General features: G+C 31.7%; 1 protein-coding gene across 2 annotated transcripts in view; it reads left to right on the top strand.

Moving 5' to 3' along the window:
• Positions 1–16,719, top strand: part of LOC139486081 (adhesion G protein-coupled receptor L4-like) — a 56,767-nt gene that overhangs the window by 25,967 nt on the left and 14,081 nt on the right. The window contains exons 6-17 of one of the 2 annotated variants that reach the window (XM_071270777.1): positions 2,642–2,803; positions 4,418–4,458; positions 4,693–4,857; positions 7,167–7,337; positions 9,411–9,610; positions 10,536–10,724; positions 12,032–12,103; positions 12,551–12,659; positions 13,501–13,620; positions 14,497–14,569; positions 14,844–14,958; positions 15,372–15,418. In XM_071270777.1, coding sequence (XP_071126878.1) covers positions 2,642–2,803; positions 4,418–4,458; positions 4,693–4,857; positions 7,167–7,337; positions 9,411–9,610; positions 10,536–10,724; positions 12,032–12,103; positions 12,551–12,659; positions 13,501–13,620; positions 14,497–14,569; positions 14,844–14,958; positions 15,372–15,418 — 1,464 coding nt within the window. The remainder of the gene's footprint in view (positions 1–2,641; positions 2,804–4,417; positions 4,459–4,692; positions 4,858–7,166; positions 7,338–9,410; positions 9,611–10,535; positions 10,725–12,031; positions 12,104–12,550; positions 12,660–13,500; positions 13,621–14,496; positions 14,570–14,843; positions 14,959–15,371; positions 15,419–16,719) is intronic. The other variant, XM_071270778.1, reaches the window with a different exon arrangement.

The following is a 16,719-nucleotide window of genomic DNA, read 5'->3' as shown; positions in this document are numbered from 1 at the left end:
GTCGGGCGATGAGACGGACAAGGCTAACACTTAATTTCTCCTCTATTGTGGTGGGGGCTAAACAATTAGACATTTTTTTTATTGCACATTTTATACTGAATATGTTCTCAACCGATCAATACCGATTATTTCTGCGACCAATACTATTATACGATCAGGTCGATCATGTCTGGTGAGGATCGGGTTGAGATCGAGTATTGCTGATTTAGTCGAGAAAGTCAATAAAGATATTGAATTAGCGGTTCGATTTCATGATAAGTCGTGAAGGAGTCGTTAATGGTCGAGTTTGAGACTTTTACGGTCTGTAATTACGCTTGATCGTGAAAATTTGAGCAATCGGGAATTGATCTGATCGGCAGTATCAATCTAGCTTTAATCGAGAATATCTTGCGATCCTGTCCGTCTATTTTTTGTTAAAGGTTTGGTCATCTGTTTAACACTGTTCTAGCTGTAGAACTGACCAAACCTGTCAGGATTGTAGAACAGTTCTGAATGACGTCACTGCAGTTAGGCCATCTCACTGTCCACCATTCAGTGTTATTACAATCGTTGATAAAGCCACACGCAAAATATATATTATATTCTTTTGACTTATTTATATTTAAGACAAAGAGTTCTTAAAACTTTTCTATGAATAGAACTGACTAAATCAATTCTAGCCGTAGAACTGACCAAATCTGTTCTAATCGTAGAACTGTTCTAGAAGCCGTAGAACTGTTCTAGTCGTAGAACTGTCTAAAACTTTGGTCAGTTCTAGGTAGAACTGTCTAAAACTGTTCTAGGGTAGAACTGTCAAAATCACTTCTAAGTAGAACTGTCTAAAAGGTGTCAGGATGACAGTTCTTCATACCAGAAACACGTGAGAGAGAGCCGTGGTGTAGTGGTTAGTGCATCGGACTACAAACACAAAGGTTCCTGGTTCGATTCCCGTTCGGGATGAAAATTTCAGGAACTCAATTTTCGACTCTCCCTTGACACCATTTGCGAGTATGGTCTTAAGGAAACGATGATAGTCCGTCGGAAGGAGACGATAAATGACTGACCCGTGTTAAGAGAGAGCCATATCTCTTGCACGTTAAAGACACCCTTGTAGATTTCGAAAAAGAGTAGGCTAATGCCGCTACAAGGCAGCACTCGCACCCGCAAAGTCGAATGGGATTAATATAAGTTGCAAAACTTGTTTCCCAATCCACTATAAACAAATATGTTTAAACTAAACACGTGTCATGTTTTCGCAAAATATTTTGTTTTGTGTTTTGAATTTTGAATTTTGAATTTTGAATTTTGAATGATCCTTCCCGGCTTTCGTAGAAAGGTTCACAATTGGCTAAGAGTATGTTACTGCTGAAATATGAGAAAATGACAAATGGAGAGATTATATCTTCACACTTGTCAAAGATCCCAGTTTGAAGTCGTCCAACTCTGTCAACATCAAGGAAAGGATAAATATAATAATACAGAATTAGAAGAATCCTTCGTTCCTCTTTGCCTAGAATATATGAGAGGCTAGAACTAACTGGCATATTCGTTATTAAGCAACACTGCTGAAAATTGAAAATATGTAGAACAAAAAGGCTTAATTCAGCACGCCAAATATCCATACGCCTATTCCAATCAGAATCATCTACTACACAAATGTTTGTATGATGTTTAAAATTTGTTTTTTTCTGATTCTTGTCTGGATTATAAATTGGCTGGATATTTAGAATAAGATTTTTACTATACTAAACAAACTCATCATAAATAACAGGACACAAAGTGTGTACGCAAAACGCTAATTTTTCTACAGCAACGATCAAATAAAAAAATACAAAATGCCAATTAAAGTACGAAACATAAGAGCCTAATGTTTAGCTCATGTTTTCAGAGTAAAAACTGGAAAACTAGGATATAGTAATTTGAAATTAATATATCCAAATTTGGCAGATTGGGAAAGTTGAAAATACTGTAAATTTAATTTACAAAAGAACAATGATATTATTAATTAAAAAAAAATGTATTTGTTTTGTTTGGGGAATATTAGTTATCAATTTCATCTTTTACTTTTTCATTAGATGGTGAATTATATTTTATTGATGATGCATACATTTCAAATCCAGTTAATGAGATGCCCGTGCTTGTAATTTCCTATCATGATTTCCTTGATAGAGGGTTGCTGCTCACAAGGAAGCTATTAAACCAAAAGTTCCAAATGGTGAAGTTGACCTACCGAATTAGACTATATACCGGGTTTGTTATAACATGAGCAACACCACGGGTGCCACATGTGAAGCAGGATCTGCTTTCGTTTCCGGAGCACCTGCGATCACCCCACTTTGTGGTGGGGTTCGTGTTGATTATTCTTTAGTTTTCTATGTTGTGTCATGTGTATTATCTGTTTTTCTTTTTCATTTTTAGCCATGGCGTTGTCAGTTTATTTTCGATCTACGAGTTTAACTGTCTCCCTGGTATCTTTTGCCCCTCTTTTAATGGTAGCATCGGTGATATTGACAAATAAGTGTCATTTATCAATTTGTATAATGTGTTTTGAAATACTTTCTTTAATGTTTCGAGTAAAAGTTCAAGTCTATTATTAAATTGGGGACTTGATTTTAACATGTCGATGTGAGTTTTAAAATACTATATCTTACTTTTTTTTTAGAATTTCTGAAATAAACGTTATATCTCAAATTCAACTAACCATATCGGAGTTGCTGATGTATGGAACATCATACGAACGGTGGTATATAAATGTGACATGGATACCTTCGCCATTTTTTATTGGGAATCATTTAATCTGTTATACAGCTTTTGATATTATCAGGTAAAACATCATGTCTGCAAAATCTGTTGTCTTCAATTTGATAAAAAAAAAAATACAGTTATTGCATTACTTTTATCGTAAATTTTTTTTACCAAATATTGAAAACTGCCCTATTACTCTCGGTTCGTGAATACTTGTATATTGAATTATCTCACTGAAATATATAGTTGCGTGACTTAATAAACTTAAAGCACAAAACTAGAATATGGATGAATGTGAAGTTAGCGGCCTGTTTGTTATTCGTTACTCGATATTCAATATAACCAGCTGCTAGCAGTCGGTTCAATAAGCAAATGTTCTTAGTTGATTATAATAAAACATTCAATAAAATTAAAAGCATAATTGTAATCGTTAAAAGGATTAAATGAGATTTGGGAATTCTTTTTCTCACCGTTTTTCAGCGGTCTCAGGTAGATTTTAACTGTACAATTTTAATTTCAAAATAGCACTTTGAGCCGTCCGTACATATCTTTTTCACTTTTTTCAATTATGACTATTATTCCTTTAGTGCTATCGAATATCTAGATCTTAATCATTTCCAACTAAGAAATTGAAAATCGAACCAACTGCTTGCACCCGGTTGGATATATATTGAATATCGGAAAACGAAAAATAGGTCCCCTATTTGAAAATGACATCAAAATGCAGTAAAAGGATTTTTTGTCGAACACTACTTATTTACATGTATATGTATAATCATTTTAAGAACTGCAGTTTTTGCAATGAGGAAGAAAAATTATTTCCAGAAAACAACCAGAATAGGTTTATTATGGAGCACACATCTCTTAATATATTCTTTCTCTACATTCTTTTATTCGTGTATTGATTCTTTTTATTCATAGAAGTATATTTTTACATTATTTTCAAGTACAATACTGATCATTTAAATAAATGACAAAAAAAAAGAATAATAAAAAGTATGAATGAACAAATATAAAGTTATTAATTCAAAGCAATGAGGACAATCAAGTGTTTACGTTTAGCTTATGTAGTGTTACTTTACAGATCGAAATTGTTGTTAAATGTTTGGAAGGACACTATATTATTGTTTTTGATATGCTGTTTGTTTAACTAATATAAGTATGATTCAAAAGAAGTTTGATGTGTATTAAGTTTCTACAACTAAGCATGGTTTTGTTAACTTTTACATTCTGTTTTAACTCAGACTAAAGTTGGGACATCTTAAATTTAATATTTTTAATTTGAAACGCACTTCGTTAAACATTTCGAGAACTTCTATACTGTTTTGACGTCATAATAATTTGTTTGCGTAAATAGCACAGTTACAGTATAAACAATCATTCGAATGTTTCGGGAGACGAGTCAATTCAAACTATACATAAAGTACAGTGAAATTTCCCGAACAATTACTATTAACCAGTAAATAGTCTTTTTTAGCCTATATCATAAAAATAAGTAATTTGTTTGTCTACGATTTTATACAGAAAATACATACTGAGATATATTGATAATGTATAATTCCTTTTACCATTCGTTTTCAATAATCATATATCATTACTTCAGAAATAAAAGATTACAACACTATAGAATCATTACGCTCGTTACCTATGTCATATAACTCTCTATTTTGTTTTCAAATCTTTTATATTTCAGTCAAGCCTCCGACAACATCTGCACAACTGTAAACGTGACAAGTGAGTACATGTACATGTATATATACTACTAAAGGACTTAACCGATTTCATTGAGCACTACTCATCTGAAACCATACAAAGTAGGATATATTTGTTATACGACGTATAAATGTAGATTTTGTACTTCAAAATGTGTCTTTGAAACAATCTTTTGTTCCACAGAAAACGTCAATTTGTGAGAAAATATCCTTTTACACATGTATAAATTGAATGACTATTATCTAATTATTGAAGGTTCCATAAACTACTGTATGGAAAACGTTGACAGCTTTCATACTAAATGGAATATAACAGCAGCAAACACACAAGTTAACCTATCTTGCACAAGTGAATACATGGATACTGTTTCAAGAAACTGCAGTGGTGCTGGAATTTGGGAAGAACCCAACTACATTCAATGTATGTGCCTACATGTTGATAAATTACAGTTGATGTTTTTTTAATATTTGTTACATGTATAAGAAACAAGAATTGACAGATTCTCAAAAACTAGATTCATATTCCCTAATTCACATAAAAAATGACCCGTTGAACTTAGAAAAAAAAAATCAATTACTCTTTGAAGTAAAGATACTAAAATCATTGCATATTCACAAACACATGGGTTAAAACTATTATTGCAAAAACAAATTCACATTGATCAAAAAGGTTTGTAATTAACATAATATGTTATTCTTTAAAGCAATTTGGCTTTCGAGAGTCTTTGCTAACAAGGATCAATACTCTTTTTACAGATATCAAGGGGTGTTTATTAAATAATCATGGATATCATGAGCCTTCGGCATTCAGCATAAGTTTGCCCGCTAGCACTATTTGTCATTACTATTGAAGCTTAAGATTGACACATGATAATTAATGATTTGAATAAAATAAACTTAACAATGATAGGAAAGATAAGTCCTGTCAAATCAATCACCCTATCAATTATCAATTGTGTTGCATCAGTTACAAACATTGATAAAGAGTACCTAGCAAAATTAATAAAAAAACAATTTATAGTTTTATATGAAAATGTTAAACTGAAAAACAAAAAGAACAGTATTAAGTTAAGATTATTGTGCAGGTGGGCTCAAGATCATTCAATCATTTACAAAAAGAAATCGTTAAAAATGCTAAGGTGGAGTTTCTATATTGCATATTACCGAAAGTAGAAATGCTGCTTTATATCTTGATGCTTACTTTATATTGACACGGATCTTCTACTTAAAACTTAAATATTTGACAAAGGAGTAGGTCCAGTAAGACCCCTTTTTGGCTTCAAAATATAGCAGTTTTACAAAAATTTTAAAATATAAACATTGAGTTATTTATTGGACAGCAGAATGCTTCTGCTATATAAATATGGGCTGTTAGAATGCTTCTGCTATATAAATATGGGCTGTTTTTGACAAAACATGGACATATAGCGGGCACTAGCATCATTAACTCATGCTAAATTACTGAAATCTTCACAATTCTAGCATTTCAGTTAGATTTTAAACATGTTACCGTGTAAAACGAAAGTGGCCGCATTCGTGTTCATCCTTAATATTGAAATGTGAGTTGTAATTGATGATAATACATAACATATATAAAGGTTCAGAATGAGCATGGATGCGGCCACTTTCATTTTTGACAAAAAAACATCTGAAAAGTGACATTTTTCGTCATAATTTTCATATATGAGCTTGAATCGGATCGTTTTTATTATCTAAATCAGTTAAAGTCTTTCGCATGAACTAATTGAATCAAATGAAATAGACACTTAAGTTTTTAAAAAGTGGTCAAAATCTTTCGTCAGATGAACCTGAAATTTGAGGCCAAATTCGTCCGTACCGGACCTACTCCTTTGATGAATTTATCTTTTTAATCGTCCACTTCCGATTTTTCACTAGTAACATACCATCTACACCTTCGTTTGGCGCGTTAATATATTTAATTGATGTTTTTTTTATAGTCGTACATGTTACCCCTGGTTTCTGGTGGGGATTGTGTTTAGTGTACAGTTGTTTGTCTTTTCGTCGTATATTGTTGTGTGTTATGTCAGTTTGTTTTAGATTTATGATTTTGAATATACCTTCTGTATCTTTCTTCTCTCTGCTGATTTATTGATTGGTTCTGCCTGTTGCAAAATAACTACGAAAACTGCTCCAAAAGTGTTTAGAGAAAAGAACGCCTCATGTATATGCTACATCAGTTTAACGTCATCATTACGAATTTATCCCTTTTGTAAGAACAAAACGGTAGTTTTAAATTGATAAAACCCCGACTTCTATTTGTATAACAAAAATCCGATATTTCTTATTTCAAGATCCACTGTATTAAAGAAATAGAAACAAAATGTTTCATTCGATTCAGAATACATGAAATAATGCAAATGTTAGTAAGGGCTAAACAAACATATATTGATATAAAATATATCTGTAATGTACCTAAAACTGAGTGTTGATGTCAAAATGGCATTACAGACTGAATTTGCTGAATTTTTCTTGAATGTATCAATTTGGTTTAAGATTGTTTTATTTTGTTTTTAAATTAAATTGAAAAAAAAAAATTCTCGAACCCACTGCCGTCGAAGTTTTAATCTAGGATATCACCTGTTCAGTAGTCAGTACTTTCTATTCTTCACTTCATCATAAAGATAAACATACATTTATGTCTTCTATCAATATAATCTTCGTGATATTTACAAATGTATAAAATGAATGAAAGTTATTTAATAATTGTAGGTTCTACTCATTATTGTGTAGAAAATGTGGATAGATTTAATAATAAATGGAACACAACAGTTATAAACACACATGTTAACGTATCATGCACTGGTGAATACGTTGGTAATGTGTCAAGAAACTGTACCTGTGAAGGAATATGGGAAGAACCTGACTACAGCCAGTGTATTAGTAAATTAATACAATATTTGTTATATTGACGTTTATCTAAAAATTATAATGATGTATTTTATCAACACAATTCGTATTACCTAGGGTTAAGATATCCCTTATTCAAAGTTATTTTCTTTAAACTAAGTAAATATGCTGTTTAAAGTCGTTCAATCCATGTCAGTTAATGGATGGCGTTTTATAAATTCAATTATGTTTTTTTTTTTTTTGTAAATGTTTGTAATTCAAAGTTTAAATGTTTTGAGGCTTTTTGAAGCTGTATATATATATATATATATATATATATACAACTCGTCTAAACATCAACCCAACAATGTTAGATCTGTAAATTTGCTTTTGCAAATTTTTGGTTCTTCCCTCGCCGGGATTCGAACCCATGCTACTGTGATATCGTGACACCAAATCGCCTGCACTGCAGCCGTCCCGCTAGACCACACGACCACCTGGGCTCTCAAAAAAAGAGCTTTCGGTGGCCATATGTTACCTTTCCACGTCAGTTTTAATCTAGCGGCGTACTACAGTACATGATATATAAGGCATGAAGATGTTATTGTTACAGATCAGCTAAATTATCTATAAAAAATGATAGTATATATATATCTTCCTGTGTTTGTCTTTCCGCAATTTTGAAAATTTCAAACCTATAATATTTTTTTTCTCCATTTGCCAATTCTTTTCCGGTATGAAAAATGGACATTCTAGGAATAACCCAATGAAACTAAAGAACATGAATATTCAGACAAACTGCTTCAAGAGGACATTATTTGGACTTCCACGAAAGATTATTAACACAATATATCGTATGCGAAGTTTGCAAAATCTAATCAGAGAAACCAGATAATCAAAACCAACGTTATTAATATATTTCTGTTTTAGTATGGCTTCCATTTCGCTGAACTAGTATGCATTATTGTTAAGGGACCAACTGAAGCCAGCGGCTGGGTGTTGGATTTTCTTGTTTTTGGCGGCGTTAAGGTCTCTTTGACATATTCCCCTTTCTAAATTAAATTAGTATACTATGAATACATTCAGCAGATATATAGTTGTAGATATCAGTCGCCGGATTCGGAAAATTCTAACCTCCTAGAGGTTTAAACAGTTCTTTCCTAGAATTTTTGACAAATTTAAACTAGAACTATTTATTGAAACGGTTGGTCTTTCATACGTTTTAATTCCTAAGGTAAAGGAATTGTAGTTGTGACAGTACGAATATATTTTTGATCATATCTAACACAGATAATAAGTAGCGGTTAGCCAACTCATTGCGGCGTACATAACAGATTTGATGGATCTTTAGGACTTCAAACCCATGTGTAAAAGCTTACTTATACATGTAAGCAGCAACCTCTTTTTTTAACGAAATCATGACAGAAAACACAGTATCTAGAATATCGTGTCATCAAGGACATACCCAGACCATATACAGACGCTGCTGGAATCCTTCTATATAGAAATGGCAATTTTACAAGTGGGAAGATGACAACTGACCCAGATGGTGACCGATAAGAATCTAACTCAAGAAAAACCTGTTAAATACTATCAAATAAACGCTGCACCTCAACAGTTCCAAAAATATATTGATAGTGATAGATACTAAAAATCTACACAGTCATGCAAATGTAAAGATCTTATGTTGAGAAAATTCATTGCACTTTCTTGTCAATGTGTTTACATCCAAAGAATAAGCATTAACTTAATGACTAGTACTAGTTAGCGTAAGATATCGTAAACAAATGTATACATTTTTTTTGCTTCTAATACAAAGAACCTCACTCATTTTTACTTTTATATTTTATAATTGTTTCACTACAATGTATCTAAATCAAAATAAGTTTTATCCACAGAAATGAGTCTTGAGTGTGATAATGTGAAATGAAATACATGAAATATGTGTTTCAATAAATTTACTTCATTTTTCATTAACATTAATGGACAACTTACTGTTGTTAAATCGATTTCATATATTCAATATATATTAAACAATATGTACAAATGGCAATGCAAGAAATGTTTGCACCAACATATGCTATTTTACCCACGCTTATTTGGCAAGTAATACTTTTTATATTATAGGTACAACATATTATTGTGGAGCAAATGTGGATAGATTTAATACTATTTGGAGTTTAACAAAACCAAAATCACAGGTTACCTTATTCTGCACCGGGGATTACGTGGGTAATGTTTCAAGAAACTGCAATGGTGTTGGAATTTGGGATGACCCTAACTATAGCCAGTGCATAAGTAAATCAATTCAACTTCTGATTGAACAGGTAAACAATATTACAGTGATGACTAACAGTTTGTTTTCTTGCATTAAACAGTTATGGTAGTGTCTTTTGTATGCATATCTTTTAAATCACATATTAGGTAGGTCAATAGAACATTTTCTATAATGTAAAAAAGTTTATTACTTCATACTTGATTATGCCTTTGATCGTTTTTAATTCGTGCGTCACTAATGAGTCTTTTGTAGCCGAAACGCGCATCTAAGGTAGAAAATTATTAGACAAGTGTGGTATTATAATTTCGGGTTCGTTGAAACTGCCAATGGGGTATCAGCATCCTATTAGTCAGCACTTTTGTGTTGATATAAAGTATCATTGATATGATCTACAATAATTTGATTGGTTAAAAAAATAAGATTTTCTACTCCAAGGAATAGATAACCTTGGTTAGATTTGGTAAAACCTGTCGGAATCGTCGGTCTTTAATGCTCTTTGCATCATACTTGTTATGTTGAGTATTTTGCATACAAATGTGTGTCTGGCTTCCACACGCCTGGTATCTCTGAACAGTTTGTTTTTAATATGCATGTATCAAGATTGTTACAAACGTTCAACAGATTAAAAAAAATTGAAAGTGACAATAAAATATCTAATATAAAAATCAAATATATTTTGAGAGCATAAATATTAAGATATGATTAAAGTGATATTAGTTTTCAAATTTCAGAAAAATTTGTTGGGGATTTTTGGTGGTTATAGTTTTTATTACTAGCTTCTAGTTTAATCATGTACATCATGTAAATATTATTCGAATTTGTTTGAATGCATTTTTGTCTTGTGATTTTAGCACTCTGAATACATATTATTACCACAATGTTGTGACAAACATCTAAATTTGGAAAAAGTACTTTAGAAAAAAATACACACATTTTAGGTTAGATAATATGAATACTACTTTGTTTACTTTTAGACAGCTAGACTTGTATCTGGCGGCAGTGAAAATAATATTGTGACCATTATTCTAGAAGATCTAGAAAATATAACTAGGGTCCATACTGGATTAAGGTCTGGTGATCTGCTGGCATCATCAGCTATACTGAATGATATTGCTAAATATGTTACAGATCACAAAGAAAAACTTGCAGTTAATCAACTAGAGGTGATTTATTTTATACAATATTCATACATTTTTTTGGGAATGATGATGTTGAGATCTGTAAATTTAATGTTAAAAAAATGCGAGGGTACAGCATTCTATAGAAAAAATCTTGTATATAAAATGTTAAGGTTAGTGACCCCTTCTTTGGATCTTTTCTACGAAAAATTTCAAATTGCAACTATAACAGCAAAGATATTATATACAATAGGAGTTATACTTGGTTCATATATACCAAAGGCTACATGTAAATGCCTATATGGATTTATTCTCATTTTAGAACGATTGGTCTTTCAACTGAAGAATCAACCCGGACGATTCCAAGTTTCAATGCAATTTGCTTAAAGACATACACTAATTACCCATGTAAAGTTATTATTTCTCCCTGATTAAATTGATTAAACGGGTATTTGCGACAGTTAAATACCGATAAACGTCTGAAATGTTCAAATACAATACAGTGATCTATATTATAATGCAGAATAAATACATAATTCAATTTTAATCATTATTTCAGTGTAAAATTTTCACTAAAAACTATTCCACGATATGATGTTATCTTCTTTGACCACTAAACAAGGTGATATCATGTGTATGCTTCCGGTGTCAAACGTTACCAAAAGGTAAAATCACAAAAATACTGAACTCCGAGGAAAATTCAAAACGGAAAGTCCCTAATCAAATGGCAAAATCAAAGCATAAACATATCAAACGAATGGACAACAACTGTCATATTCCTGACTTGGTACGGATATTTTCAAATGTAGAAAATATTTGATTATACCTGGTTATAAAGCGCTAAACCTCTCACTTTATGTCAGTCCGTTATTTTTTCAACGATGCGTGAACAAAACAGACATTATCAGTAAAATAGTCAAAATATGATTATAGCAGTCATTACTGTGTTATAATCTCAAGACCAACAAACATATACAACAAACACAAAAAGCATCTATCAAATTAAAAAACCAAACGTGCATTGTCTGGCTTCTCGACCGCTTAATAAAATCTGTTGAAAAGAAGATTTCTAGGGGTCAAATGTGAATGTTTTGAGCTCGTTGTTGTAGAAATTACATCGTAAGGGGTATGTGCTATGTTGTTCTCTCTTTTTTCTAAGACATGTTTATCTCGGAGAGACAGATTTTATATTTTTTAACAATTTTTCAGAATGGTTGCATTCTCTCTTTTGTCTAGCAGTATTATGTTTTAAATAGATTCATGATTAAAAATCATACCCCTCCCATCTTTCTAAAATACGTAGCTGTCATTCTTTCATTTCCATTATCTGCAAAATGGTGTATGCCTTTCAGATTTTTGGTTCTTTATGCGACAATTTGCTACTGGAAAAAAATCATCAGACATGGGACGAACTAATGGATGTGGTAACTATTTCAAATAATATAATATATATTTTGATTTAAGGAATACATCAACACTTTGTTTTTGATGTTATGTTTTATTATTGCACCTTTTTACTATAGTTTTTAATGCGTTAGCTGCATATTTCTAAAGTATTACATTATCTCGCAATAATAAAGATTTTTTGCATTTTCGATCGTATTGAGTCTTGGGGAAAAGGAAACATGAAAAATTTTAACTTTTTCTTATTGTCATAATTTGCGATCGTATTTGAGTTCGGGAAAACAGAATAAATTCAAAACTAAGCTTGTTCTTGTTGCTATCCTTTAATGCAAATAAATTTATTTAATCCTTAGTGTCCGGTTAACCTTTGCCTGTTCCAAGAGCGGCATCGATCATAAAGAATGCAAAAATAGATATCAGACATCGATCATATATACTATGTATTCTTGATTTTATTTTTTCAATAGGGTTTAACTGGTGTTACTTCACTTGTAAACGCAGTCACGGATTACAATAATGCATTCAATCAGGTCATAGACAGTGAATTTTCCGTTGTTGTTGTAAAAGATAATATTGGTACGTTGATTAATCAGTTTGCTTTATGTGTAAACGTATTGATTCAAACTGTAAGGCGTTTGGCTTGTTAACGGTGAAACATCTCCTTGTTTAATGTACACGTAAAGAGTGAAACAATTAGGATGTTCATTTTCACTTGAACATAAAAGTTATTTCTTATCCAAATACCCAATATCGTTCACATTGAAAATCTTTTTCTTTAAAAAGTATTTTGTGTCTTGCTATCTTTAAAGTCATCATCCAATATGAATAATATCTAAAAAAAAATCTAACATTGCAGTATTTAGATAATGTAAAATACGTGTAAATATAACAGTAGCACAGTTTTGCCAACAAAAGATTACTTGTGTCAACAATGGTCTGCCGAAACAGTACGGAAAATAGTTGTAACGATCTCTCGAGGTCCACATAGCGTTTCTAAAATCATGGCGATAGGCAACATTTAGCACGACAGAAATTGACGAAGTTAACATGTTCATTTGTATACATTTCTGAAACGAACAAAAATATTATTCATCCTGATTTAATTAGAAAAATGTTAACCCTTTAAATCAAAGCATATGTATTAGTTAAATTTATTAAACATTATATATACATATTTAACAAGCAGTCTAAGTCACATAAACTCAATACAGGCCTCAAGCTTTACTCCTTGATGTGAGAATTACTTTAAAATTAAAATAAACGTCAGATGGAACAATTTGATATAAATAAAAAGAACATGACAAAACAAAATATCTAACGAAAAATTTCATTTATGTTAACACATGTAAAATTTTACATGTGTCTTTTTTAGATTAATAAAGTAGTTTATTGTTTTTAGTTATATCAATTATTTCAGTAATGGAAGTAGGGAGAAATAGTTCCGACGAAATAACTGTTCCCGATCGTTTGAAAACGTCAGAATCATGGATAGCAGATTCTGCGACTGAGATAAAGTTGAAAAAGAACATATGCAGCGGTAAAACATAAATGAATAATTTACTGTAAGAATGCAAATATCTGTGATAATTCAAAACCAAACCTTTTTGAAACCAAATTACATAAAGGTTCTCGTGTTGAAGACCAGTAGGACTGAAACAGAACAGCGGCAACCGTTTACAAAGGCCATACATTTTTCAAACTTTAAAATGATTGAAAAACTGAGAAATATGAAATGAAAATAAAAAAGCCAAACAAGGTACAGTCAGGCCAAGATGACACGTTGGATTTATAATGTGAATGCATAGTTTAAGTATGTCATTGAGGCAGAACAGAAAACATACTTACTGTATGGATGATGATTTTGATTGATTTCATAAAAAAATATATATTTTCGAATGCCACTCAATGATGAATGGGGAAAAGAAATAGGGTCACTACATGTCTTCGTTCTGTCGGCATGAAAAACCTTGCAAAGTGGGGCGTCCGTTTGGCTGTGCGGGATGTACATGTACACAACTACGTTCGGCCATAATTCGGGACGTTAATTCCGATGCCTCGTGTCGAGAGATTGTCATGCTCTTTGAGGAGTACTTAGATGATCTGTTTCAAGGCACAAATTCAGTCCCAATTCAAAAAAACCTCTTTTTCAAGTGGCAGTCTTAATTCCCCCGCCGCCTATATATTCTTGACAACATCCAAAACATGACCTACCTATTCTAATTTTAATGTTAGTGTGTTCTCGTCCTGAACATGTATGAAATATAAGCCCCCAAAATTAAGCAACCAAAATCAATCAATACTTTTTGCGTACTGAGAAGCTCATGATGAAAAACAAAAGTATCAATATAATTACATTCATATGTCTTTGTAAATATTGTTAAGATCATTAAAAACATGCATTCCTTCTTTGCAGGTTTAACAGGATATAGTAGCACTTTCTATCGAAATATTTCAAGGTTCTTTCCGAAATACTTCATACACAATGGGTACGTATGTAATTGCAGATCGTTTGCTAAAAGACAATTTCACTAACCACATTCAAACTACCATTTTAAAAGATATGAACAAGTAAAACTGTTCCCACATTCAAATCATTTTGATATACCGTACTGTTTTATAATAGTGACGTGTTGAAGACTGTATGATGACCACTATATATGCATAGTTTGTTTGTGCGTAGCATACTTGCATATTCGCTGTACAAAGATATATAAATAAATTTGCAATTCAATGATGACAACTGTAGTCTTCAATTTACAGGGAAATACGGTCATTTGACGGATGGTACGATGTAAATTCTATTATAGCTGATTTTACAGTTACAGGAAAATCTTGTTCGGATTTTTCCTTGGTAGTAACATTCGAACACCTTTTCGTAAGTAAAACTGTATTATTACAATTATTAACAAGTCTAAATTCATGTACTTTCGATGAGACGTTTTAAACACGAACAATAATTGCCAGGAAAATGCATTCTGTCCTTAATACTTTTATAAGAAATAAAAAATGTATAATTAGAATAAATCAATGTATATTTTCAGTTGAAAACATCAAACCTTTTCGTCCATTTGACTACTGTTCCGTTTGCAATTATTTCAAAATGACGAACAAACCATCTATAAAACATATCACATTTAACCTAATTTTGTTATTGAAATTAAAATTTGTGATCAGATGTGAACACTAGCATAAGCTAAACACTTGCCAACATATACATTGACAAAATGCTAGAATTGCATAAATTTAAACAATGCCACTTGTTTATCCTGACAATTTCATTATTGAAAGGGAAACTTCTCAAGACCGTTTTGTGGATTCTGGAATTTTACTGCTTTGTAAGTATAAACGTTTATATATCTTTATCTAAATATGTTCAAAATGTGTTTTGTGTTACTCTTTTTTATACGCATTACTGAACATTAAAGAAAGTAGTTATGCATTATGGCTGGCGAAGAAAAAAAATAAAGTTTCGACATTTAGCTTAATGTAAGGTATTCATCTACTCTTGGAGACCCTGCATTGACCTTTAGAAGGATTTAATTATGATCTCCTTTTATTTGAGGTTGTCATTTTATTCATCTGTATGCCAAACACCTGCTTCAAATAAAGGCAACAGTAGCATATCGCTGTGCGAAAGTCATAAATCGATCGAGAGAAAACAATTCCGGGTTTCAAACTTAAACTGAGGTGAACACATCAACTATATGAGGGAAACAACGAAACAACAGAAACCCTTGAGTGCAACCAAAAAACCAAAACGACAATGCAACACACCCAGAAACGAACTATGAGATAACAACTGCCATTTTCCTGACTAAGTACAGCACATTATAATAAAAAATATTGGTGGGTAGAGCCAAATATCCTGCTTTTAAGGCATTGTTAAATATAACACTAAACTGATAACAGGACTACTGTACAAATAAGAACAAGAACATTACGACCAAATAAATACACAATAAAACATTAAAAGCATATATATTAGATAACATGAGCATTTTCTCGATTAGTTCCCTCAAATTGACAAACCTGAGGATCATGAAATGTATTTTCTAAGAATTTGTATTATTTGTCAGTTTTTAAATGACTACCATTCAAAACTTCAAAACCATTGTATGATAACGAAGAGCCACCTATAATTTCGTATTCGTTAAGATTCTTAAAGTTAAGATATTAATATAAACTCACGTACATCAGACGTCAGTATAATACAAACGCTTTTTTAACATGAGACTGCGGAATTCGAACATCTTAGTTTAGATTTGATTCCTATGACCATGGAACGACATGGGACCTATACATCGTTCAAGAGCTATAATTTATAAACTCTCTGAAAAAGGATCGTCCACTGTCAAAAACGTTGTCATGAAGTCGTTACAGAAATGTTTTTGGCCTGTTGTAAAATTTGGTGTAAACGTATCTGCAATAACATTTATTGACATGTTGTATGTAATCGTTTGGACATCATTTGTTCCTGTACTGTTATGAAACACAACATTGGTCAAATTCAGTAAAGACCCGTCTTTATTCCATTTACTTGATCCACTCAACAACATTTACCATTACATTGATGATCTTTTCGTAAAATAATCAACAGTTCTTTTAATGTACTGCCGAAGTTTAAATTAAGAGTTTA

This window comes from Mytilus edulis, chromosome 8 (genome assembly GCF_963676685.1).
Source record: "Mytilus edulis chromosome 8, xbMytEdul2.2, whole genome shotgun sequence".
Lineage (NCBI taxonomy): Eukaryota > Metazoa > Mollusca > Bivalvia > Mytilida > Mytilidae > Mytilus > Mytilus edulis.
This window is presented reverse-complemented; position numbering and strand designations above follow the sequence as displayed.